General features: G+C 45.7%; 1 protein-coding gene across 4 annotated transcripts in view; it reads left to right on the top strand.

Moving 5' to 3' along the window:
* The window catches only part of PHF2 (PHD finger protein 2), an 84,269-nt gene that overhangs the window by 18,647 nt on the left and 39,692 nt on the right, over window positions 1-25,930 (top strand). For all 4 annotated transcript variants that reach the window (XM_082060035.1, XM_082060036.1, XM_082060037.1 and 1 more), the window contains one exon: window positions 22,079-22,164. In XM_082060035.1, coding sequence (XP_081916161.1) covers window positions 22,079-22,164 — 86 coding nt within the window. The remainder of the gene's footprint in view (window positions 1-22,078; window positions 22,165-25,930) is intronic.

Raw genomic sequence — 25,930 nt, 5'->3', positions numbered from 1 at the left:
GTGGGTGTTGGAAATCGTACCCAAGCCCGTCAGTTTTTCACAAAGTGAGGTTTGTTGGGCGTCTTTTAGCTGTGCCAGGGAGCAGGTAGGAAGGAACACGGGTGGCTGGTGGCCACTGGGGCAGATCCTTCCCTTCCTCCTCCTCTCACACACCCCCAGCTTGCGATCCAGAACCAGTAAAATGTATTTAAACCCTGGTAATGCCGTTCTGTAGGCAACCGGAGTGAACTGGTGGCCCAGCACCTGGGCTGGTGCTGTGGGGGCTCAGCTGTTCTGGCGGCCGTGCAGCGGTGCTGGAGGGGTTTGTGTGGCAGGGACTGGGGATGGGAGATGAAACAAGTGGGGAGGAAGAAAATACAGACTTGTTTTTCAACGGACGCAGATTGCCACAGCTGACTTCAGCGCAGCTGGGCCAGTTTACGGGAGCTGAAGGTGTGATCCGTGTGCGATTCAAAGGAAACAAGTGTTTAGAGAAGAGAGAGAATGCGTTTTTTTTCCCTGCAAACAGTTGGATTTGTTTGTCTAAACTTTCTGTTAAGTCCATGTGGTCTTCATGCTGCACAGTGACTTGTTTCAACCAGTAACATCAGGGCTGATGGGGCTCATGTACAGGAGGGAGGGAACCAAGCACCTTAAGCACGGGTCCCTTGCTGCTGGAAAGACAGGAATGCAAAATAGCTTTTGCAGTGGATAATGATCTTGTCAGTAATTCTAACACACTTGGATTGCACAAGGTACGTTGTTTTTATAAATAAATAGTACTGCATTATGGTTCAGTGTTTTGACTGGTGAGTACCTTAATGGATGTTTGTCTAATTTTATTTTCAGCTATCTGGAGTTTGCCTTTAAATTCACATTAGTCTTGTAATCACTAGGCAGAGCTGATCAACTGGAAATTTTCCTGCTGTTTACCCAAGCCAGTGAGTTTCTGTGAGGTGTGTGGCAGAGTGCTGATGGAAACCGTCCAGCCACCCTGGTTGCCCAGATCCCTCTCCGATCTCATGCCCGCCCGTTCCGAGCGAAGGTCAGCCCACGATCCACAAAACAGGCATCTCCAACACCAGTGTGTGCTGTATCCCTGTTGTTCCCATCCCACTGAGCTGTGCTGTGGGCCGGTTTAGCTCCAGTTCGGTCACAGTGCAAGGGAACGGTGTTGTTCCAAGTGCGATGGCTTTTGGAGGACAAGTTACATAATCACATTACTGAGGGATCTGCAGATGTGGGTTTACAATAGGTGGGCAGTACAGTTTTGGGCTCCTCATGCCAAGAAAGGCCTTGAGGTGCTGGAACGAGTTGAGAGAAGGGAACGGAGCTGGTGAGGGGCTGGAGCACAAGTGTGATGGGAGCGGCTGAGGGACCTGGGGGGTTCAGCTGAGAACAGGAGCTGAGGGGAGACCTTCTGATCTCTGAACTGCCTGAAAGGAGCTTGGAGCCGGGGGGGGTCGGGCTCTGCTCCCCAGGAACAAGCGCCAGGAGCAGAGGAAACGGCCTCAAGTTGCGCCAGGGGAGGTTGAGGTTGGATGTGGGGAACAATTTCTTCCCCAAAGGGCTGTGGGGCATTGGAACAGGCTGCCCAGGGCAGTGCTGGAGTCACCATCCTGGAGGGTTGGACAGACATGGAGATGAGGTTCTCAGGACATGGGGCAGTGCCAGGGATGGGTTAACAGTTGGACTCAATGATTTTAAAGGTCTTTTCTAGCCAAACCGAGTCTATAATTCTATATTGTATGGCTATTTCTACTGTGGGGACAGGACACTGTTGCAGTAGTGTTTGTAGTAACACTCCTTTTGTAAGGAGAACTGAAATGACAGGGTCATGGCAAGACTGCAGTCGATTTGTAAGGTTTTAAATAATAGTTGATTTTCCGATATGTGTGTGCTTATTTTTAGAAGTTAATTCTTAAAAATGTAGTGTGCAAGAAATAAGGAATGTGTTTTAAAAGGTGGTACTGAAATAGTTCACTGTCTGTTTTGACATGAGCTTTCATTTGGGCTGCGTCATGGAGCTTTGTATGGAGCAATGGTCAATAGCAGAGGTGGCACGTTGAGTGAGGAAGAAGTGCTGAGTCACTAATGTCACAGAATTTTATATCGTATGATAAAGCAAGGATGTGTTTTTCCCTCAGGACAATTCCCTTTCCTACATCCTTCTGTACTGGGCAGAATTTAGCCTGTGGTTTTCAATGTGTATGTGAAAATGAGCACATTGCTAGTATTTTTGGTGTACTGCTGCACTGGCCTCTCAGGCTCTATTAGAGAACACACTTCGTCACTTGATTATTTGCAGCTGAAAAATAATGACTTGTTTTGGTCAACCCAGCACCTAATTTCATACAGAACTTTTGGGCTGTGTGTGGCGATAGACAGAGGATGTGCAGGAGAATTGCCCTGTACCATGGTAGTGAGCTGGGAGCTTGAGGGACAATTTTATGTGTGAATCCACTTTTTAGATTTCTCGCCACTGAAGCCACAGAGACTTCAGATCCAGGCACTTCAGTGGGAAAACTTCAGTATTTCCCCCATTCGGTTTTACATCTCAGCCATCAAGAGACTTAGTGTGAGGAGTAATCCTGCTGGCAAGAAGCTTTATTAGGAGTATCCTGTGAGGATGACAGGTTTGAAGGCATCGAGCCTGGAAGGCTGAACATCAGGCTAGTCCAGTACCAGTGAACTGGTGGCAACCACGGAAGTTAAGTACTTTGTGAAAGAGTGGGAAGCTGCTGCTTTCCTGGGGACAAAGCAGAAGTGGTTAATTGTCACTTGAAGTGCTTGCCATTGCACAAAATGACCTGTTGTTGAAAGAGGCCCAATCTCTCTCCATACGCAACAGAAACACTCTTCAGATTCCAGGGCAAAATGCTCTACTTCAAGCATATTTACTCTCTCAAAAGTATTTTCTCGAGTGACTTCCCGTCCTCCTTCCTGCTCCGTCATTCTCAGGAGCTGAGTTATTTCTGCTCAAACTCAACATCCATAGCAGGACGTAGTTTAAAGCCTTGTATTGCAAATTCTGCTGATTGTAGGTCACAATAAGGAATCTGTACTGAAATGTGAGAAGGGCTTTATGAGACCCTACAAATATGTGTACTATTTACTTTGTACAGTCTTACATCTGGTCTTCAACTGAGGCTGAAGTCCGTTGTGCTACGTGCTGTTTGAGACTAGAAGAAGCCATCTCCACAGCAGTGCTATAGTCTGTAAGATAGAACCAAAATAGAAGATTTTAGTGTGATTTTATGGAGATGACTTACGCACATGAATGCAGATCTCCAGACTACCTGGCCGTTTCGTTGCAGACGAGACCATTTTTCTCTCCTGCAGTGTTCTTCTCCTCTTCCCATGTTTCCTGGCAGAGTGTATGTGTCACCGCTCCCAGCAAGAACCACTTGGTCCACGAGCAGGAGACAAAGGCAAAAATGCCTTGGTTTTATATATGTAGAGCTGACAAAACACTTTGGTGCTTTCAGAGATTCCGGACCAGGAGAACATTTCCATTCCATTCCTCGTGGACAAGCGCTCAGCTCTTTCACCTGAACAAACTGAAATACGCTGCAGAGCACACAAGGGAGTTTATTTTCTTACTGCTTTAATCTGAGGTCTCGCAGTGCTTGGTGGCCTCTTCTCTAAAATCTTGACCAGGAGTGGAAGGGACAAATTTAAATGGAGAACACCCACCCTTGTGTTGTGGTTTTAGGAGCTGGTTTAGTGATTGTGAATGCAAGTTTGGTTAATAAAGGTTATGTTTCACTAGCATTTCTTTCTCTAACACAAAGAGCAGCTCACTGAGGGAACAAATTTCTAGAGTCTTCAGCCTTTTTTCACTATTAGAGGCAGAAGTACGTGTGGGACTTTTCATGCTATATTCCACTGTATTTCTTAATGTAACATTTTAAAAGATGGGAAAAGTTGCACCTGAGAACATTTATGAAGAGTGAGCATGTTAGGCGTTCATTGTGTTGCTGATCTGTGGGCCTGTTATCTAAAACTTTAGCTAATACTGACCTATTTATTATGTTTTAGTGGAAAATTCCTACTAATGGAGTTTGGATCAGGCCACTTTTTCTTACTTGAAAGATATTTCAGGTTTTCCATACTGATTCCTGCCATGTAGCTGTTATTGAGGTTATTGCATCTGTCTTGACTGCTGGGACAAGAGGCCTCCCTGTGTCCCTGTGTGGAGGGAGCATGCGGTGGTGACAGAGGTGACAGAGGTGACAGGGAGGGGACCTGGGCATCACTGGGGCCTCTGTGCAAAGGGAAGGGGCAGGTCTGCAGCCCACTCGTGTCGATTGACTTTTGAATTCTTCCGCAGACTGCCCAGAAAGGGTCTGCCCAGCTGTGGATTTTGAATATTGCATCTGCACATTTTGTAACCCAGGACCTCAGGTGCTGCCACGCAGAGTGACGCTGGCGTCTCGGCTGGTTTTGCGGTCATTAGCCAGCACCTGGCACATCGGTTGAAGATGAAATGCAAAACTGTAGAGAACAGAAGGTGACTGGTGAAAGGGGCGGGAGAAAGAGAGCAACAAAGAAGAACCATGTGCGCTCACCAATTCTTTTGTCACACCTGCAGCTCTCAGCTTGCACCCTCGAGCCGGAGCTTCCTTCCCCTTGTCGGCATCTCGTGTTGCACAGCTCGGCTGCAGTGCGGTGCTTTTGAACACCCGTTGGGTTTTGCCACCTTCCCCAGTCGTGATGAGCACTTCTAGGCTACCAGCAATTTCCTTACGTCCCGGTAGCCTAGAAAAAACCACAAGTTTTATTGCTGTGTGTGGCAAGATTCTCTTGTGGACCAGTGCCACTTCTTTCAGTTGTGTTACACAAGGAATAAAAAGAAAAATAAGAGGATGATTTTGAGAGGAGGGTTATTTGTGTGTTATTTGTTTAATGTACTTCTTGACCTTTTGTTTTTAATTCGCTCTCGCTTTGCAATTTTTTCCTGGAGTTTTGTTTTGTTCATGCTTTTTACCACCGCCTCTTTCTCTGGTTCCTTCCCTTCTTGGCTCATTTCTCATCTGCCTGTGGGAAATCCCGTCAGGAGAGGAGCAGAACAAGGATCAGAACAGCTGTAATCACACAGGGCCGAGCAGATTTTCCACGGAGCAGGCTGCGTTTGGCAGAGCCCCGTTTGCAGCAGCGAATCCTTGGCGCAGGAGCAGGTTTTCTCCCCAGACGTCCTGCGCCGAGCGCAGGTGCTGCTGTGGCAGAGGGTGCAGGGTTCCTGGCGCTGCCGGGAGACGAGGCAAGAAGGAAACCGGCAAGCAGAGAAACTCATTGACAAACTTCAGATTGGGGAAGGAGACTGTGGAAAGACTGCAACTCTAATCCCAGCTGTATTTGGATGAGTCTCTCGATTTCCATCAGCGTGGTCCTACATGGCAGCCCGGTGTGGCTGAGAACAGAACCAGGCTCTGATGGCCCCATTGTCACGGGAAGATGATGGATTTTGGATATAGATGGGAATATGTTGCGGTACAAAAATTGCATAAGCTGTTCTCCCCGTGTTGTCTCTGGGAAAGGTGACCTCTTCAAGGTGTTGCCTTTGGTGTCACCCAGACAACAGACATTGCAGTCAGCTGGAGTTGTGTGACTAAACGTCGGGGGCAATCTCTAAGACTTTAGTTATTTTAAATTATATGACAGTGACATGAAATAGAATTTTGATTTGATATAAAATAAGGGGCAAAATAGTCTCATCTGGCACTTTTTAACCCAACCCCTTATTTAGAAACCTTCTTTTCAACCTAAATTCATTTGTGGTTGGTCTGTTCTAACAAGAGTGTTGTCTTTCAGCAGTAGGAATTGGGAGAGCAGGACTTGCTCCATAAGCCTGCTGTGGATTTTTTGGATGACTCTGAGCCACACTGAGTGACTTTTGCATTCAAAGACTAAAACCCCACTAGTCTGCAACGGCGGATGGTCTGGCCTAAAATGGCGAACACAGAGGGTTTGGTGCAGGGCTGAGGTGTCTCCACAGGACAACACAAAAGGTGCTCTAGGAATGAGTTGGCCCTTGGCTTGAGTTGCAAGTTCTCAGGTGTATTTACATCAATGTTGGCTGATCCCTCCTCAGGGATGGTGTATCTGACTAATGTGTCCTCAACGAGCCCCTCTTCCTCGTGAGATAACCTGGGGAACTTTGTATTAGAAGTGTGATGTTATCTTTTGCTTCCCAAAATCACAACTACATTCGTTGTATGCAAGCCCAATATTTCACGTTTCTTTGTTTTCCTTTCTTTCCTGCTATCAGTCACAAAAAATTACACAGTAAGCTCAATATTAATCTAATAGCTAATGAAAGATGTCATACCCCAGAGCATATGGAAAAATGTCAACTGGAAAGAGGCAGTCCGTGGTGTATTTCCTTGGCCCTAGTGAGAAGAGGTTGTTGGAAAATATCATTCATTTTAAACTAACAGTAAGCCTCATTCGAATTATATTTTAATAAAAAAAGATAACATCTTGGATAGTCTTTGATTTAGATGTGCTGCATTTTAAATGTGTCCTAATTATAGTGCTCATCGCTTAACATTAATTTAATGAACATCCTCATTTATATGGACAAGGTTGGCAAATAGGAATTAATGCCATTAAAACCCACATGTCTCCCAAAGGAAAAAAATCAAAAGATCTATGAAGAAAACGTAATCGTATTATTTGTAACAAGGCAAAGGGCAAAATCACCAGCTGTACATTTCTGTAATTGGCTCAGGGGCCCTTGGCAGACGCGGTTTGGAGAGGACGGGTGCCCAGCAGGGACCTGCCCTTGGCCATCACCCTTGCCAAAGCACAACTGGCTCTGAGGAACTTCAATCTAACGTTCCAGTCTTGCAGGTGGACCCTTGGCTTCATTTTGGTCTCAGTGTCTGGATCAAGACCAGACCTCTAATCCCCTCCAGAAATGACCACGGTAGTTCATCAAGGCCCAAAAGTAAGGACTGAAGGAAGACATCGTAGTTTTCTTGGTGGATCTGGAGAAGTGTTGGTGACACACATCTCTACTTTTATAATTTAATTAAGTGCTGGTATCAGAAGTGTTTGATTTTAAGAAACATGAGCTGTCAGAGTTTCTCCATAGGCATTGATTTCAACACACATGGAAGCTGGAGGGTCCACTCACTCCTTAAAAGCCTTTGTCATCCTGAACTGTGGTTCTGTGGCGTTCCAGGAACTCAGGTGATGGCAAAGACAGTTATCTACGAGTCAAAGAGACCAAAGGGTTCATTATTTTAACAAAGAGGTAGTAATTCTCTGTTGGACTTCTTGGAGTCTATTTAAGGTCGGGACTGCGGTTGCTTTCAAATGTTTTTTGTGTCTGTCTGTGTAGGTTCGTACCTGTGTGGACATGTCTGTGTCTCCAGTGGTGGATAGATACAGATGTGGGGGTTTTTTAAATTTTAAATTCTGAGAGGAGATGTGATACATTTGACAAGTTCTGCTATCGATATTAGAGGATCCAGGTTTATAGAGTTTTATTCTGAACACTAAAGTGCCTTGTAGTGAACTTAAAAGAAAACAAAATGATACAATTTAATCAAAAGCTAAACTGAAGGGCAAAGTTGGTTTGAATATGACTGTGACAAAAGGGACTGTAAGATACAACTTCCTCCGAAACCCAGGAAGAAGGTATTTGACACACAATAAAACATCCACTCATGAGAAGATGCGGGGTAGATCTGTGCATATTTGAAAAACAGCCTTAGGATTGCTGGCATGCTTTTACCTTGTCTCAATACCCGTGTTTTTCCCTTTTTAATGTTATTTTTCAGATTTAGGTTTCTTTCTATTAATAAGCCAGAAGCAGAGCCAACTTCAGCTCCCACATGCATAGAAGAGGGTGGACTCTAAGAGCAGAAATTGGCTCAGATGATTAAAAATGTTGTGTGAATTTATATTTTGCAAGGCATTTTAACTTAACACCTTATAGGTAACTGGAAATGTATTGTTTCTAGGGTACCAAGACACTGGTGTCACCCTCTAGAAGTGGATGCACAATAGGAAGTGCACATCTCAGATTCTTCATATGAATCGCTCTTTACATTATTGAGCCAGGAAATGTGCAGTAAGGATGCTTCACAGTTTATCTGTGTTAATATTTTGTCTTCTACATGGGCTTCCTGTCTCTTTGGTGCTGGTTTCATTTTGTAAATTTACACGTTTTGCTTCAAGCGAGAGCGAGAGCGAGATTACATCTCTGCTTGTGGTACGACCTATTTATTGTTGCTTTAGAAAAGCAGAATTGTGTCTGTGCCTCTTACCTTCTCATGGAGGGCAAATGAGCTGCTCAGGTGTCGAGTGGCAGGGGTGACAACCAGGGCCGGGACTCGGTTTCTGATCACCTGTTCCTTGTGTCAAAGCCAGTGGCATTAAAGGTATTACCTGAGTCCAAACTGAGTTGGCCCTTTGGGGTCGCCAGGCGTTGTGGAGAGAAAGGATTTATTGGCATGCACACCACCATTTCCTCGGTGAATTTCTTACCTTCTTTAAGGGAATACCTTGAAAATTAAAGCAGTAATTAGTGAGCTGTAGCATGTTGAAATGAGCATGGAGACACCTGTGACAGGGCATGGAGCTTTCCGTGCTGCTCATGACAAATATTGTTTCTCTGGAAGGGCGTCCACAGTGTTTATATTGCTGCCTGCAATTTAGCGAGCATCCATCTTTAAAAAACTGTTATTTTCCTGATGAAATACCGGGGTTCTTGGGTACTACGAGGAATGAAATGGAAATCTAGAACCTCATCTGTGCCTCCAAGAGTACAAGCTTTGCTGGCCATGCACTCTCAGGAGTGTCTTCAGTCCATCTGCCCTACAGCCCGGCTGGAGGGTACATAAGCTCACCAGCAGTAGTTTCAGGTTGGTTCATTTAAGTACCAATGTCAGTAGTAAGTACTACAGGCTTCACCTCAGCCTAGAGCCCAACTCATGGTCCTGGGTTGGGTTGAGGCCCACTTGCAACGGAGTCGTATCCTCCGTTCTTGTCAGGGCCGCAAAAGCTGAGCTTGACCTTTTCAGTGCATACCTAGTGGGTCTTTGAGCTCCTGACTTTCCAGAACAACTTTAAAGACAGGTGGATTTTGAACAGTTACGCTGAACATGTTCAATGTTCAAAGTTAAATGTATCCCGGTTGGTTTGACCGAAGTGTGACAGATTTATTGCATTGATTTATTAATAATTACTTTTAATAATTGTATGGATAAGAGAGAAGTTATTGGGTTATCAGAATTTTTCAACAGCTGTACTAATTTTCCCTCAGAGAAGGCTGTGGAAGAGTAACCCAGGACACCTTGGCACACCCCAGTGCACCCTTGAGAAATAAGAGGCGGGTTGTTTGCCCAAAGGATCCTTCTCTCAGGCCATGTTTTGCCATCCCAGGGCTTAGAGATCACAAGAACTTTAAACCCCTTGTGACACCTTCTGAAGAGTAGAACGGCGATGGCTTTCAAGTTACACAGCTAGAAACCTTCTTGGAGACTACACTGGGGTAGGAACAGCTAAGGAGGGGAAACACAGGCGTACATCACTTTGGAGGGAGGATTATTCTAAATAAATGGTACTTGCTTTCAGGAGGTTATTTGGGGCAGCGCTGGGGCAGGGTTTGCCCTGGACGCTGCGCTCCCCAGTGCCATGGGGACTGTGTGAGCCGGGGTAGCGTGTTGGGTAACAGAGATGTGTTCTTCTAGCGCAGGAACAAGCTACGGGGCACCCTGTGAACAGACCCCAGAGAGCTGTTTGATTCCAGCCTCTGCAGAGAAGAAATAGTTGAAGCTCTTGTCTTGAAAGCCCGTGTCCATGGCAGAGGTCAAGCAGACCTCCAGGTATCTTCACAGCAGCACGGAGACATGCTGCAGCTCATAACATCTCTGTGTGTGTATATTATGATTGCACATGACTCCCAGGTCTAGGCTTAGATTCAGCTTCAGCAAGAAGACTGAGGGGTGACTCATTCCTGGGGATCAATATGGAAAGGGGGAGTGTCAGGAGGATGGAGCCAGGCTCTTCTGGTGACAACCAGTGATAGGACAAGGGGCAATGGATTTAAACTGGAACACAGGAGGTTCCACTTAAATCTGAGAAGAAACTTGTTCCTGGTGAGGGTGGCAGAGCCTGGCCCAGGCTGCCCAGGGGGGTTGTGGAGTCTCCTTCTGTGCAGACATTCCAACCCGCCTGGACACCTTCCTGTGTAACCTCATCTGGGTGTTCCTGCTCCATGGGGGGATTGCACTGGATGAGCTTTCCAGGTCCCTTCCCATCCCTGACATTCTGTGGTCCTGTGAAAACCTCTAGTTTACAAGTTCAGAATGCCTTTGCTGCACGGATGGGCTCCAACATAAATACTGGATTATGAAGTATACAACATACAGCTGAAAAGTACTAGTCCCAAACAGAAACTTTGTTGCCAAAAATGAGGCAGATGACTAGCAAGATCTTATTTTAAACCAATATATGGTTGGTTTATTATTAGAAAATCTAGGTGAAAGAGAGGTCAGAGGTGATGAATTGGGAGCACATAGGACTTGTGTGTTAGTACTGACAGGAGAATGTAAATTCAGTTCCATATAGACTCACTAGTCAGGGGACACATGAAGAATGGCAATGAAGCTGGTGAGGGGCTGGAGCACAAGTGTGATGGGAGCGGCTGAGGGACCTGGGGGGTTCAGCTGGAGAACAGGAGCTGAGGGGAGACCTTCTGATCTCTGAACTGCCTGAAAGGAGCTTGGAGCCAGGGGGGTCGGGCTCTGCTCCCCAGGAACAAGCGCCAGGAGCAGAGGAAACGGCCTCAAGTTGCACCAGGGGAGGTTGAGGTTGGATGTGGGGAACAATTTCTTCCCCAAAGGGCTGTGGGGCATTGGAACAGGCTGCCCAGGGCAGTGCTGGAGTCACCAGCCCTGGAGGGTTGGACAGACGTGGAGGTGATGTTCTCAGGGACATGGTTTATGGTGTCTTCCAACCCAAATAATTCTCTCAGCTCTTCCTGGAGACTTTCTTCATAACTGGGTGAGAACAGCGATATTGGCTGGCTCTTGCAACAAGGAGGAATTTGGCATGCAAAGGAGTAATAGTGAGGCCAGAAGGAAGGTGTGGACTGCACATTGACTTGTGTTCAAATCCCAGACAGCTGCTGCAGTAAAGAAACAGTCTTGGGTGCAGCAGGAAAACACTTTGCACTAAAACTAACACAGCAGATTTATTAACTTCAAATCCAGGTAGTTTGTTAGGGGAGAAAATGGTATTGCCATGGGAAGTTGTGATACCTCCAAGTTGTTGTCAAGTAAATGGGGCAGGTTGTTGAAAACTACTAAGTATTCGTTTGGACAGGTATATTTTATTCTACAGCTGTCACTGGGTCCTGTTAGCACCGCTGTGAGTATCCAGATTGAGTAGAGGCTGTATTGCTGTGGTTGGGTTTGGGCACCGATAACTCTGTGCGGCTGTTTGTGGCATAACGAACGTGCCATGTGGTTGGGGTCACCAATGGCACTTCTAAATTAGAACAGCTTTTGAGTTCCTCCTGCTTTCTTATAAGATTGGCTGACCAAAGCCTAGACCTCTTTTTGAGGTTCTCCGGGTGTCAGAAACACAGAGTCTTCTAATTGGGCATTTTCTGGGGACCCCCTGAAATCACTGTGCATTTTTAACAGACTTTTGATCTAAGAAAAATAAGTCTGATGTCAGTAGACTTAAATTTGCTCTACAGAGGACTCAGGAAAACCTATAGGACTCCACAGACCAGCAAAGGTTGGAAAACCAGTTTTAAATAATTACATTATCTAAACATGATACTAAAAGAGATAAAGGGATGTTTTTGTAAGAGCTCACTGGGACTCCAGTCCTCTTCCTGTATGTTAAATATGTGAAGATCATGATTCTCTGCAAGACTGCAATTGGGAGAACTCTGAGTGTTTAAGAAAGGAAAATTAAATTATCTTGTGTTTGGTGTATTATGGAGCACTTTTGTTACCTGATATAAAATCAGGTAATGCAGGCTGGTTCTGTGACACCCTATGCTGGAGGAATTCCCAGCTGAGCAATTGGGGCAATTTTTCAATCCTTTGCGCCTCAAGAGCAGCCCAGAAAGACTAGAACAGCATCCAGAACCTGGCTCAGAGTTGAAATACAACTGCACGCTCGAAGGAAAGAAAAATACAGCCAAAGCTGTGCTGCTGTGTAAGGAACTTGGCTCTGCTGAGCCCGCCTGGGGTGGGGAGCGAGGGCTGGGGAGTCGGGCTGGGGTGGCTCACGGAGCCGCTCGCGCTCTGTCTGCAATGAGTTTTAAGGACTCATCTTTTGACCATCAATTTAGAAGAGTCTTCCTTGTGGTATTTTGAATGTAGCTAGAGGGTGAAAATGGGCTCGATGCATCTAAGCCGCTGGAGTATAGCATTTTATGCCTGTGAATAAAAGCAATGCAAGCAAATAAAAGTAGTAACTCTTTGCAGAGTGATCTAAACTTTATTTCCTTTGTGATGTGTTGAGATTACAGAGATCACTGGGGAGTTCAGCTATAACACCTTCAAAAAACAGGATGTCTTTTTCCACAACTGACTTGCTCACAAAAATAGCAGCTGAGGACGGATTATCATTAATAGTGTTCAGTGTAATAGAGACAAAACTATTATGCCTTAGGGAAATAGATCCTACAATAATAGCCTCAGTTGCTAAAAATGATTTGTTTCTGGTGTTTTTAAACTTGTGTTATGACTCAGGCTCGAACAATCTGGATATTGTTGATTACATAAAATCTGTAATTCTCTGAACGTAGTTTAGGTTCTCAACGTCTGCATTTTGTTTCTATGCTTACTTTTATTTTAGCTTTCCTTGCAGTTTGGGCTGTACCCTCTGAAACATGTTCAGTCTGTGTTTTTAAAGCTCTGCCTGTGATTTTTGGAGGGCTCGGTGCGGGTTGTCCCTTTCAGCAAGAGCAGCAAGCTCCTGTCCCAAGCAGCCGATCATTCCCCGTCATTGAGGTTTGACATTCGTATTGAGCCCTTTGCCAGTGTGGCTCTGTGATTATAATGTAGGTGGACCATACATTCGAACGGCTATATACTGCAGAGATAGGGTGTTCACACCAGAAATAGGGCAGGTTATCATCTCTTCATCAAACACCTGCACTGCCCAGTAACATCAGTGAAGTCCCTCAGCTATTTGCAATTAAAAACCTATTCTGTAGCTGCCTTAGTTGGCTGTAATATTTGTTTTTCAGGGAGGTCCTGCTTTCACTAACTTTTACAAATAGTTTTATAGAGGTCAAGTAATTCATGCTTTCTCCCAAAGGGCTAATTCTCTGCTGCGTACCACAACTGCAAACAAGTTTGGAAAAATAATTGCAAAATGTGGTTCAGTCAACCAAATTGCAAAGTTTATCCGAGACAGCAAAACTTGTACAACTGGGTGAAGCGCAGGGATGAAGGAGCAGAGAGCAGCTCCTTGGTGTAACTCCATCCCGGTGGCATTTCTCAACCAGCCTGTAACAAACCAATTTACCCCGTTCCTCTTTCTAGAAGCAAAAGGCAACTACTTTATAAACAAGCGGTTAATTCCAGTACAGTTGCAAACATCAAAAAGAGTGGACAACATCCTCATGCCCCAAGGAATTCCCAAATAACAAAGAAGGTAGAAATGCTGATGTGTCTCACCCTGTGCCCCTGAGACAACAGGCTTTTCCCATCAAAGGAGACGCAGATGTGAAGATTAAGGAGAGCATCACTTGCCATCCTCCCTGATTCCAGCAGTGGTCCCATTCATGCCCTTTCCTCATCGGAGTTGGGATGTGGGCTTTTAGCATCCCTTGGTATGAAATCCCAAGGGTCTGTCTCTGCTGGTTACAGTGCCTGCACCTTCTCCTCTTCAGATTGCAGGAACAGGGTCAAAATTGTTTAGAACAGAAAAGAAGCCCCTTCGAGATTTTTCTCAGCCAGAAGAGGCTAATTCTTCATGTTTCAAATACACGCTACATTTGCTCTGAAAAAGTCCCAGCGTTAAGCCCAGAATTGTGGCAACTCGAATGTAAATTTTAGTTTAAAATGGTACCCATGAAAATGCGTGGAGCTGTGAAGCCCGGGAAAGGCTGGTGCCACAAGGAAAACATGTCGTACTGGATTCCCACAGGAGAATTTACATGCAGCAGAGACAAACCTCTAAAGCAAAAGCTTTGCATGTAGGCAGCACAACCCAGTACTTGCACAGGGATTGTCGCCTTGAAAGCACCGAGCAAATGTTTGATAATGATCCTACAGCCCCCTCGGAGGCTGTGGGGTGTTTGCATTGCTGCCTTACAGGTGGAGAAGTGCAGTCGCAGAGTTGCGTAATTAATTGAGGTTGAGGATGGTCATTATAAGCTGATGAATAGCGCAGATTTTCCTCGCCCTTCTGTTTGTGTGTTGCTGAAGCTGTCGTGCTGCTGAGGGGAAGGGGATGCCTTTCCCTCTGCATTTGTGTTGCTATTGCGCCGAGGGTGAGCATAAGGTGACATGAAATACCAGCTATCCATTATAGCCAAGGTTAGCACTCATTTAGGCCCTAATTCAACAAGTCCAGCATGTTGGACACTTGCACATGAGCCCATACCAGCACATGTGGATTTTCTCCGGCTGTTGTTTGTTCTTGGGTCCTCTCCTGAAGCGACACAGACACGCGTCATTCTGCTTTCCCAAATGACTTTTGAACTCGCTGTTTAGCGTTAATCGCGTCTGACAGCAGGCTTGAGGTCTCAAAGATTCCTGTGTGTTTTGTGAAAATACATGGCTAATCCCTCTGCTTAGGAAAGGGCTTGTCTGCTCCTTAGACACTGGCGAGCGCAGGTGGAAGAGCCCCGGTCAGAGTTCATCCTGCAACTGCCACCAGAAAAACAGCACGAGACCCAATCCAAGGAACAGCTTGTTTCGCTGCTCTTGGAACACCTGCTTTCTTTCCCTTTTTTGTCTTTTCTTGATATCGCTTGTGTCCACAGTGTTGGCGGTTGCGTTTCTGGGTGCTGTGACGTGGAAACAAGAAACTGCTGTCGCTTAACATCAGCTCGGCATCAAAGTCTGAAGCGTGAGTCTCTCCTGCTGGGAAGTCCTGATTTTCCTGCAGTACTTACAGTTTTTTTCAGGTGGTGGAGGCTTCTGAAAGTGGATGGGTATTGTCCTTACAAACAACACCTTGTTGTTCAGGAAGAGCATTATTGTGCAATGCATGATAAATGACACATCAAGAAATCATACCAGTTGTTAAGGGATGGGGATAAGCTCAAGTTAATTACTAGTTATGACCTTAATTGTGTATAAAAATGCCATGAATATCTCTTGCGCAGTGTGATGGCTGCCCCATGCAGGGCTTTGATGCTTAATCCTGAAGCACTGGGGTCGAGCGGCCGCTTGCGATAGCAGCAGCTGGGACGGGCCCGTCCACACAGCCGTGTGCCCTGGGAGAGGAGGAAGGGCTGCAAAATCCATCACCGCTTCCCCAGACTGCGTGCAGTGTTGGTATCCCAGATTTGTGCCTGGTAATAGAAGTTGCTTGGATTTCATAGAATTGTTTTGGTTGGAAGAGACCCTCAAGATCACGTTCAACAGTTACCCCACCCTTGGCACTGCCCCATGTCCTGAGAACCTCATGTCCGTCTGTCCAACCCTGCAGGGATGGTGACTCCAGCACTGCCCTGGGCAGCCTGTTCCAATGCCCCACAGCCCTTTGGGGAAGAAATTGTTCCCCACATCCGTTTCCTCTGCTCCTGGCGCTTGTTCCTGGGGAGCAGAGCCCAACACCCTCCATGCTACAACCTCCTTTCCGATTTGGGCTGATTCGGGGAGAGAAGCAGAAGCAGAGATTTGATTGTGTGAAATAAGAGTTAAAGTGTTATTTTTTACCAGTGTTAAAATTCCTCAAGCCTCCAGCAGCCTCCAGTCGTAAATGCTGAAAACGGTAAATACACAGAATAGAACAAGCAGTGCAGTGATGTATTTTCTAGTTACAAATTCTGAGCGATGCGTTTGGCCGTGGATACGGCAGGAACTGCTGTGCTGGGCAGGGACCTCAAGACTGGTGCCACGTGTTGGGCTGTGCTGGTGACCTGAGCAAACCCCTCCAACCCGCTCGCCACAAATTCCTCGTCTGCGAAAAGGTGTAACCGTGCTGACCTTCTCTGTAGATAACAGGGTAGGGAAAGGTGGGCTCTTCCTTGCTCCAGAAACTGGGAGCTGTATTTCGGGGGCGCGGTGGGAGTGCAGGCAGGGTGCTCCATGCTGCCTTTGAACCGTGCTGCTCAGGAACAGGGAAACATGTGGCTTCGGATTGTTTTCAGAAGTTAAGATTTTTATTTTTCCTCCTGCTTTATTTATGTATTAATATATTTGATTTTCTTTCCCAACCAGTTGCCTTTTTCTTTTTTGGGGGGGATATTTTTCCTTACTTGTCTTTGGGTTGATAATGGAGATCACACGGTTTTAATACAATTGATACTACGTGGATTAACTTTTGTCCTAAAATTGCTTAAAATGTCATCTCACTGAAGACGACAAATTAAGGTCCTCGTAAACATTCAAACTATAAAAACAGTTGAGATGTACATACCTTTGATTATTGTTGCCTCCATACCAAAATTGTCATTGAATTTGTCAGCATACAGAAATCTGAACATCTCTTCATTGTGAGCACAGAAGCAGTTTAGTTTTAAAGTGGTAAAGGGCAGAGTTTCTAATAAAAATGTAATTTGTAGCCTCTGACAGCAAATGCTTCTGTTTGTGCTAATTTTCATTTAACTCGCCATAAAAGGTGTGATATATCAGCTTAATCAGCTGGAATATCGAAGGCTTTGCTTTTAAAAAAATTTTTGCCTGTAACAGTTTTGGTAAAATTCAAATGCATCAGTAATAATGTTTCACTTTCATCTCATTATCAAATCAGTCTTACACTGCCTCAACCTGAGTTGAATCACCTAAATAACCATTTAAAAATCAACCATTAAGTTGTTTCAAATCATTCCAACGAGATATTCTTGCATGCACAAGAATTAATCTCTTACACCATCGTGACTGCTTTTGGGCAAAAAGGTGGAATAAGTTTTCCAGAGGTTGAGCATGATGGTGGAGTGGTGAGTGCTCTGGTGTCCTGCATTGCCAGCGTCCTGCGTCCTTGGTGTCCTGCGTCCTTGGTGTCCTGCATCCCCGGTGTCCTGCATCCCTGGCATCCTGCATCCCCAGTGTCCTGCATCCCCGGCATCCTGCATCCCTGGCATCCTGCATCCCTGGCATCCTGCATCCCCGGTGTCCCGCATCCCCAGCATCCTGCATTCCCGGCGTCCTGCATTCCCAGCATCCTGCATCCCTGACATCCTGCATCCCCAGTGTCCTCCATCCCCAGCGTCCTGCATCCCTGGCATCCTGCATCCCCAGTGTCCTGCATCCCCGGTGTCCTGCATCCCCAGCATCCTGCATCCTCGCCCCTGCAGCAGCTGCATCCCTGGTTCCCAGCTGGCCTGTGGCGGCTGCAGCCTCTCATGCATTAACACCGAGGGAACAGTGAGTGTGAGGCCTTGCAGGACATCTGGGGAGAGTTTTCTTTCCTTGTTTCGTTATTCTTCACCAAGTGAAAGTTTTCTCCTTTTGCTTTGTGAACCTGATGCTTTCCTCAAGGTGAACCTGTTTGGTCCTGCCAAACGTCTTATCACATACTTAAAAAGCAGCAGCTGGAGAGAATTCACAGACAGTGAGGGACATCCCTGAGTACCTGCTCGGAGGACATCTGCTTTATACCTGTGCACACCTCCAAACACGAAATTGCCGGTGTCCTTGCTGTGGAACAGGAGGTGTTTAACCATCTCTTGCACAGACCTAAACGCTGCACCACTTGACTTATGAGTTCTCACAGCGGAGCGGGATCTTGCTGGGATGTCAGCAGACTGTTGTGGGGTGTCTGTGGGTTTTGTGAAATGGATTCTTGGGGTGCTGGTACAAATGAAGCACATAGATCTGCTCCTGGTGTTGTTGAGGCTGCTTCCAGCTCAACCTCCTGCTCCCTGGCCCGCTGCTCCCTGCCCACCCTGCCTGTCGGTTCCTCTGCTCAGCCTCTTCTGTCCGGTTTTATCTCAGTGGCGGATCTCAATAATCACACAACAGTGCTACTGAGACCTTTTTCCAGTTCTTCTGCACCGATGGCAGCGCATCCCGGGCTTGTATTGACAGCTGAACGCGGGACGGTCGCTGGGCTGTTCCCCGGCGCGGCCTGTGATCCGCTCAGCCCCTTTCATCCGTGCGGGGGGTCCAGCGCTTGGCTCCAGCCTTTTTTGTGTGTTTGTGTTTCTCTCAGGCAAATGGGGCTGAAAAAAGCAACCGGAGGGACCGAAGTGAAGCGTTCTCATGAAAAAAATAGTAGAAGCAAAACACAAAGCACCGTTTGTGCTTGAATTTGGGGGGGTGAGGGGAAGGACAGCACTGTTCAGCTGCTATAGATGACTTGATTTTCTTCAGCTGGAGAAATGCTTTGATTCTGTTCTATTGTTAATTAACCAACCTGAGAAAAAGTATGTTTGTAAATTAGGCAGGAGACTGCTTCAGGACTCTGTGCTGCGTTCTGCCAGCCTCTGGTTCTCACAGGTGTAAATGCTCCGGACACCAGCCCAAGGGCAGGTCAGGGCTGCGGGGCTGATGGCCCCGGCTGCCAAAACCTTGCCCTGTAAAACCAATACCCTCGGCAAGAAATGCTCGTTCCTCTTCTGGCAGGAGTGCTCTTGTTGTCTCTGTCGGGCTGTCTCAAACTATGGAAATTCAGTTTGGTATGCCTGTGTTGACATGGAAACCCCCAAACAGTTCTGCTGGTGGAAATACCTGACTGTTTGCATTGAGAAAAGGGGCACAGACTGGAACTGGGTCAGATCTTGGTCAAAGACCTGAGGCATTTCAGGAGGGTGAGCTCTTGGGCAGTTTGTGCTCGCAGTTCCACAGAGGGTGAGGACAGCAGCTTCTGCTTACGAGTAGCTGTAAGTGGCCAAACCTTATTTCAAAAGCCATGTTGTAGCTGGAAAAGCTGACTGCATCTTTTAGAGGACCATTTGAGTTTGAGGTCAGATATTTTTACTTTTCCATTTTGTTCTAGTTAAATATTTTTACTTGCTCTCAGAACAATAGCTCCCACCACACTGAAGCCTTTGCCCAGCGCAGCAGCTTTCTGTACCTCCTCCCATAGCAATCCATGCAGCACCCAAGGGTCTCATCTCCTTAGTTTAGCTAAATATAGACTTTTCAAGCCCTAGTGTAGAGCCTAATCCATACCTTTACTAAGCTTAACAAACTGAATCCAGTGGCATAAGCAGTTGATGCAGCTTTATGTGTAGAGGAATCCTCGCCATTCTCTTACGCTGCCTTTAATCTGCTGGGGTTTGTTTAAATTTTCGGCTGCTTAATCTGGTATTTTGCTGCCTGTACGTATTTGACTCTGAGGACTGGGTTGTTGTGATGATTTTTCCTGTCTACAAACCTACTCCTCAGTTATCCATGCTGTCTGCCCAGGGAGACCAAGTAGTTTTATGTATTTTCAAGTAGCTATTTAATTTAAAAAACAAACAAACAAGCAAAAAAAAACCCTAAAAAAAACCAACAGCCAAATCTGCAGTTGCTTTTACATGATTCAGAACTTATGTCCTGTTTACCAACCTGTTCTGAGGCTGAACTCACAAAAACGAGAGTTTCTCTGGCTTTGGTTGCAGAGCTTCTCTCACCCTGTACTTTGGTTTGGAGGGAGCTGGGGCCCATCCACAAACTGGCGGCTGCAACAGGATGAAAATATTGAGAATATCCACTAAGGTTTCTGGCAGAATCTTATTTTGACAAAACATTTATGATGGCTATAAAAAAAAGGGTTGTTTCCCTATCTTAGCTAGTTTGGCTTTTCCCTGTGTGGTTGCAGTCTCAGTGTGGGGTTTGTTGGTGCATTTTTCTAAAAGCAAGTAGATCTGTGGTTTGCAATCCTGACGCGTGTGGTCACGTGTCTCTGTGTGCCTGGGATTCAGAAGTGGTTCCAAACCCCCCTTTATCAACAGAGAGGGTCAGAGTGTATTTTAATAGTCCTCCTGCCCCAAGCATGCACATGTGTGCTCACATATACCGTGTGTGCTCATGTACACTGTGTGCACATATACACAGAATCACAGAATCCCATAATGTCAGGGGTTGAAGGGCCCTGGAAAGCTCATCCAGTGCAATCCCCCCATGGAGCAGGAACACCCAGATGAGGTTACACAGGAAGGTGTCCAGGCGGGTTGGAATGTCTGCACAGAAGGAGACTCCACAACCCCCCTGGGCAGCCTGGGCCAGGCTCTGCCACCCTCGCCAGGAACAAGTTTCTTCTCAAATTGAAGTGGAACCTTTTGTGTTCCAATTTGAACCCATTACCCCTTGTCCTATCACTGGTTGTCACCGAGAAGAGCCTGGCTCCATCCTTCTGACACTCCCCCTTTATATTTCTGTAAACATTAATGAGGCCACCCCTCGGTCTCCTCCAGCTCCAGAGCCCCAGCTCCCTCAGCCTTTCCTCATAAGGGACAGCATACAGGGCCCTCCTGCAGCTGAACCATCACATTTAGTAATTACCGCTGTATCCAGCCTACACAACTGTCTCTAGTTACTTAACTTGTTTATAATTTAGGACACTTTTATTGTCTTAAAGAGCTTGAACATAGTAAAAGTGGTTTGAGAGATTCTGTCAGTCACTTGACGGACTGACCCAGCCTGTTGCCTGTGGGAGAGCAGCAAACATCCTCCTCTCTGCTTCCCGTGGTCAGAACCAGCAGCTAAAAACTCTGAATTTGTGTTCCTGCTCTAATCGCCACTTTGCAGGGCTGGTGGGGTGCAAGGAGGCTGAACGCTCCCCCACCATGGAGATGGCATTGCCACGACACGTGCCCAGACCCTTTTGCAGGCAGAGGAGCTATGTTTTGGTGTTTTCTGATAACTGGAGAACGCCGAGGTGTTCCTGCTCCAGCTGGGGGATTGGACTGGATGATCTTCTGAGGTCGCTTCCAGCCCCTAATGTTCTGTGATTCTGTGAGGAGGCATTTCAGGCTGCAGAGCAGAGAAACTCCCTGAGTGTTCTTATCGCGGTGTGATCTGGCCTTGTTTGCGCAGGTGGCTGCGGTGGAGCCGCCGTTGTTGCCTCTCGCGGATCCCCTTGCCCAGCCGAGCTCTGCCGGAGCCGCGCCACGAGGCTGTATCGCAGCACCCACCTGAAACTCTCATTTCTGTGCTCGAACCCGCCCCGCAGCCTGGGCCGCCTCCGAGCGAGCGAGCAGGAGCAGAACCCTGTTTGATTTTCCTCTGGCGGCAGGAGCAGGGCTGTTCTGGAGTTTGATTGCTCGACGCTTCGGCTGCGCAACAACTTCTTATCTCAGCCACTTCATTCCTCTGCAGCTCAGTTGTGTTTTGCCACGGCACCGTGTTCTGCCGCTGGATCGCGTTCCCCGGCATGCCCGCGGGCTGCCCCGCATCCTTACATATGTTGTGCCATCCCCAATAACCTCGGTGGGTGTTCTCAGCAGCTGCCAGGATACAACCCGTCTTCTTGGCAGCCAGAAGTGCTGTGAGCTATACGTCCTCTTTTTCCTCCTTATCTTTGTATATTGTACTGGAGGTGGAACCTGTAGAAGTTTTGCGTATGGTGTACCTTGCCAAGATTGCTCTGGTACCTAGCAGCTGTCTGTACATGCTTGGTAAAGAAGATGTGTTTTGTTAATTATGTTTATGCGGGATGGTGCTTGGAGAACTCTATGTAGATACAAAATGGTATCCCTAGGAAAAAAAATAATAATAAAAAAAAACTTTGGAACCCTTTGCCACATTTTAATGGAGGTTCACAGTGTATTGGGCCTCTGAATAATAATACCTTTTTTAGCATCACATCAGGACTGCAGGCTGCAAAAAATCCAGTCTGACTGTAGCAGTGTGAAAAGCACCTAAGCTGTGTTTTGATATAGCTGTTAGCAGCCAGCATAGCTGCCTGGCAAATGCACAGCTTATTGGAGTTTGGGTTTTTTCATTATTAATTGCATGCTTGCATGTTGGGAGGCGGACTCAAGCTAATACCTTACCTTCATGTGTTCCAGCTGTGTGGGTGTTGAAGAAGATGAGGCACCAGATATCGACATCTACCATTGTCCAAATTGTGAGAAAACCCACGGAAAGTCTACTTGTAAGTATACCTGCACCGCTGGTCCTCAGATACAAAGCAGATTCTGTCTGTTTAAACAAAAGAAGCTGCTTTTTTTTGTTCCTACAAAAAGGCACACCTAAATATCTCGTGTGTTAAAAATTCCATCCCAGTCTCAGCGATAGAAACAACGCACGGAACTAAGAATTGTGAAGACACTTAGTACTGTGGGTTATAAGTATAGAAGTATCCTACGAAGACATCTAGTTCTAATGCAGTGAGTTTTGGAAACTAAATGGTGGGTTTTGCCTTTGAATGAGAAGAGTAAGAAACAGTATGTTATGCTTGGCCTGGATGTAAAACTGTAGTGATTTCAGCGGCAGGCAAAATTGTAGGATGTACTGAGGGTGCCAATTCTTGCAGTTCTTTCACAGGAAAAGTTCTCCTGAGTAAAAGTGACAGTTGATCTCAGTGGGACTTTTGTCTGGGAAAGAACTGTAGGATGTGTTTGTTTTGGTCAGATTAATTCACAAATTCTTTCTTTTCTACAATGGGGGGAAAAAAGAAGAAAATAAACAAATGGCTGTAAAAAATTAAATGCTTTACTTAAAAGCCATTTCTTGTAAATAAGCAGCAATGATGTGGAGGTTCTGACTGCTTTGCAACCTTGCAGCAGGACACAGGGGAAGAGCACTGTGCTCCTCTCTCCTGTTTGTGTTCCTTTTCCAGCGAGAAAGAAGGGATGGCTGCAAGCTGACTTCTGTCAAGTTAATATTCAGTAATTTTAAAAACAAGCAATTATTTCTGCACTGCTTGAAGAGTTAAAGTTTTAAAGAATTCTATGGAAAGGGGAGGGATCTGAAATGTTCGTTTTGCGAGCAAAAATTGGAATCATTTTTCTTCTGTGACTTTTTCAAAATCGAGTGTGAACTGGAAACCTGAATGACCTGCAGCTGTTCCTGTCTCCCAGCTGCTCTGCAGGCAACTTTGGCCCAAGCAGGGCACCCACAAACTGGGCAAGCTGGAAAAAACCTCTCGGGAGGCTGGTTCTGAAAGACTTAACAAGATCAACATGTCCCCACAAAATGTTTTGATTTAAAAGAGTCAGCCTTTCTAACGTTTTGTTGGAAGATTTCTGACAAACACACTGGAAATCGGTCAAACAAATAACTGCAAATCATCTTAAAGTGAACAATTAGGTATTTGAATGGGTGGTGTTGAAAAGGGGGATCTGACTGCAGACCTGGCGCAGAAGTTTTAGCCTCTTTGAGTTTTGTGTGACATTGAGATGTGGCTGATGCTTTGATTTCTTTCACTTTGCTTTGCATTATGAATAATGAAAGCCATCTACGTTTCAGTGTGAGGGGGAAAAAAATCAGACAGAAGCAGCAAAAGTCTATAATCAGGAATTAAATATCAATTCTATAAAAAACGGTGGTGCATAATCTTAGAATTCAAGAAATGGCAGGTTTGATCAAAATATTACAAGTCTAACAGTTAAGACGAGGAGAGTTGAATAGACAAAAGTCTTCTGATGATTCAATAATGTTTTTGGCTATCCAGTTCTTTTTATCCAAATAAAAATGCGACTTGGCAGTACATCCCTGAGTCTGCATCCTGCAGCCCGGCAGAAAGTGCTTCTTTCTGGTCTTACCGGTGTCTGGGGTTGTTGGTGTGGCAGGAATACAGACAAGGACAGAATACAGAACATGAGATCACTCTGCAGTACGGCAACGTGACTGTGTTTCCTCCCTTCCAACGCATTACAGAAAGTCGAATGACCTACAAGACCCAGCATCAACGTAGCTGAGCATAAACATTCCAGGAATATTTAAATGTTAGTTATTGAGAGCCTTACCTTGAGTTTTGGTGCAGTGCAAGATCACAGGTTCTTAAGCTGCACAACCATTTTCACCATTAACTCGTAGAATGGTGGATGAGGTTGAAAAATGAGGCTGTGATCCTGCAGCCCCTCCTTGCAGAGCGCAATAGGCCGGGAGAGTTTAAAATAAAACCCCAAACCAAAATGATTAGAAGGCGACAGGAACAGCTTGGCTTAATGCGTTCATGCTGTCGGGGCGTCCTGCTGCGCCGCGCTGGGCTCCGCGGGGATTTCTGGGAGGTGATTGCTTCCATTTGTCCGTAAACTGTTAAAATAGACATTTAAACCAGTTATCCAGCAGTATCAGTTTTGTATTAAACAACTAAGTGTTGTTCCAGAGCCAGTGGTTCACTAGTAGGATTTAATTATTGCACGATTAGCAAAGGGAAACACAGACACCAATTGTCCGTTTTGTAACTCGTCTGGATTTAAAAATATACATGTATTTCTGGAGCACACATTCTGCAATATATGTTTTCCAGATGTCAAATTTAAAAATAATTTTCCTCTTCTTACGTTTTTCCACTTTACCAGTGTGGCTTAGTGGCTACTATTTCAGAAGATTGTTTCCTGTCATATGACATTTTAAGCCATTTCGGTTTAATGACATTTGTAGGGACTCCTCGTTGGGAAAAATTATATACATTCATACAAAATTTTCTGACATCATTTAAATAAAATGTGAATGCTTTGTTTAGGCAGACTTGACTCATTTTCGTAACACAATCTAAAATGTTCAGTTTGATTGCTGTCTCTTGGAGCAGTGAAAATGAGGAGGAATTCTTTGTGAAGCTACATAGATGCAAGCAAACCAAAGTCAGGCTGAAAGTAGTTTTAACTAGTTACAATCTTTAATATATATAGAGAACTAACAACATGTTTCTAGGTATCTCTTCTTCATGAATACATTTGAAATAATATAAGTGTGTATTTGAAGTCTAGAATTATCCATCTTGAGATACAGTTTTCGCAAAAATGTATTCCCTTTTTCTGTAGAAGGAGTGGGTTATGTTTTCCAAAGGTCAAATTTGATCAGAAAGTTCTGCAGAAAAAGAAATCTGTAGTCATTTAAGAAAAAGTCGCCTTTCTGGCCAACGCTGTTGCATATGTTAATTGGCCTTTAATCCCTACTGTGGTGTTCGTGGTAAAGACAGAATGGCTGAAAATGGGCCAAGCGTCGGTTGTTTGGTGCAGTATAACGCGCTACGGCAGCCGGCCTGTGAGACGGCACCTCCTGGGGAGCCGCTTTGGTGCCTCTGCCTGAGAGGTGAGTGTGAGAGGTGGATGGAGGTGGGAGGTGAATGACACGAGAAGGTGGACGATGTGCGAGGTGGACGCCGGCCGGTGCTCGGTGCCGAGGGAAAGAGCTCCCCGGTGCTTCTGGAAGAGTTGCAGTGAATTTCTTAATTCAGCACTGATTTGCCGCTTTTATTTCTCGATGCTTTGTGCTATCTGAAGTGTAATAAAAGAACATGCTAATATGATAAGCTCTTTAATTTGCAGCGTGGCAAGTGACACCTGTTTGCCCAGGACTCACGCTAAGAGTCCCAGTGTTGGTTGGGATCAGCCGAGAGGGGGAGGAGGCCGTCGTTGGGAAGGGGAGGAAGGATTGGCATTCATGTAGGGCTTGTTTCCTTTGTTAGCAGGAGCGCTGAATTAATACACTAAGCCTGAGAGTCATTAAGATAAAGAACTAGCAGCTTTAATGAATATATCCAGCTAGGCTGGAGAGCCGCATGGAACTAATAAAACCAACATGCTTTGTGCAAAACCTGGGCTGGATTCCTTGGGAGATGTCTTTACTTGAGTTAATCCAGGGCTCTGGTCGGGAAAACAAAGTTAGCTTTTTCTGAACCTCATGTCATGTGGCCTCCAGATTCCTTTCTTAATAAAAAACTACGTGGGTTTCTGTATGTGCATGTGCAA

Source organism: Streptopelia decaocto (assembly GCF_964273445.1).
Source record: "Streptopelia decaocto genome assembly, chromosome: 8".
NCBI classification, from domain to species: Eukaryota; Metazoa; Chordata; class Aves; order Columbiformes; family Columbidae; genus Streptopelia; species Streptopelia decaocto.
The sequence above is the reverse complement of the archived record's forward strand: the minus strand, read 5'-3'. Positions and strand labels throughout refer to the sequence as shown.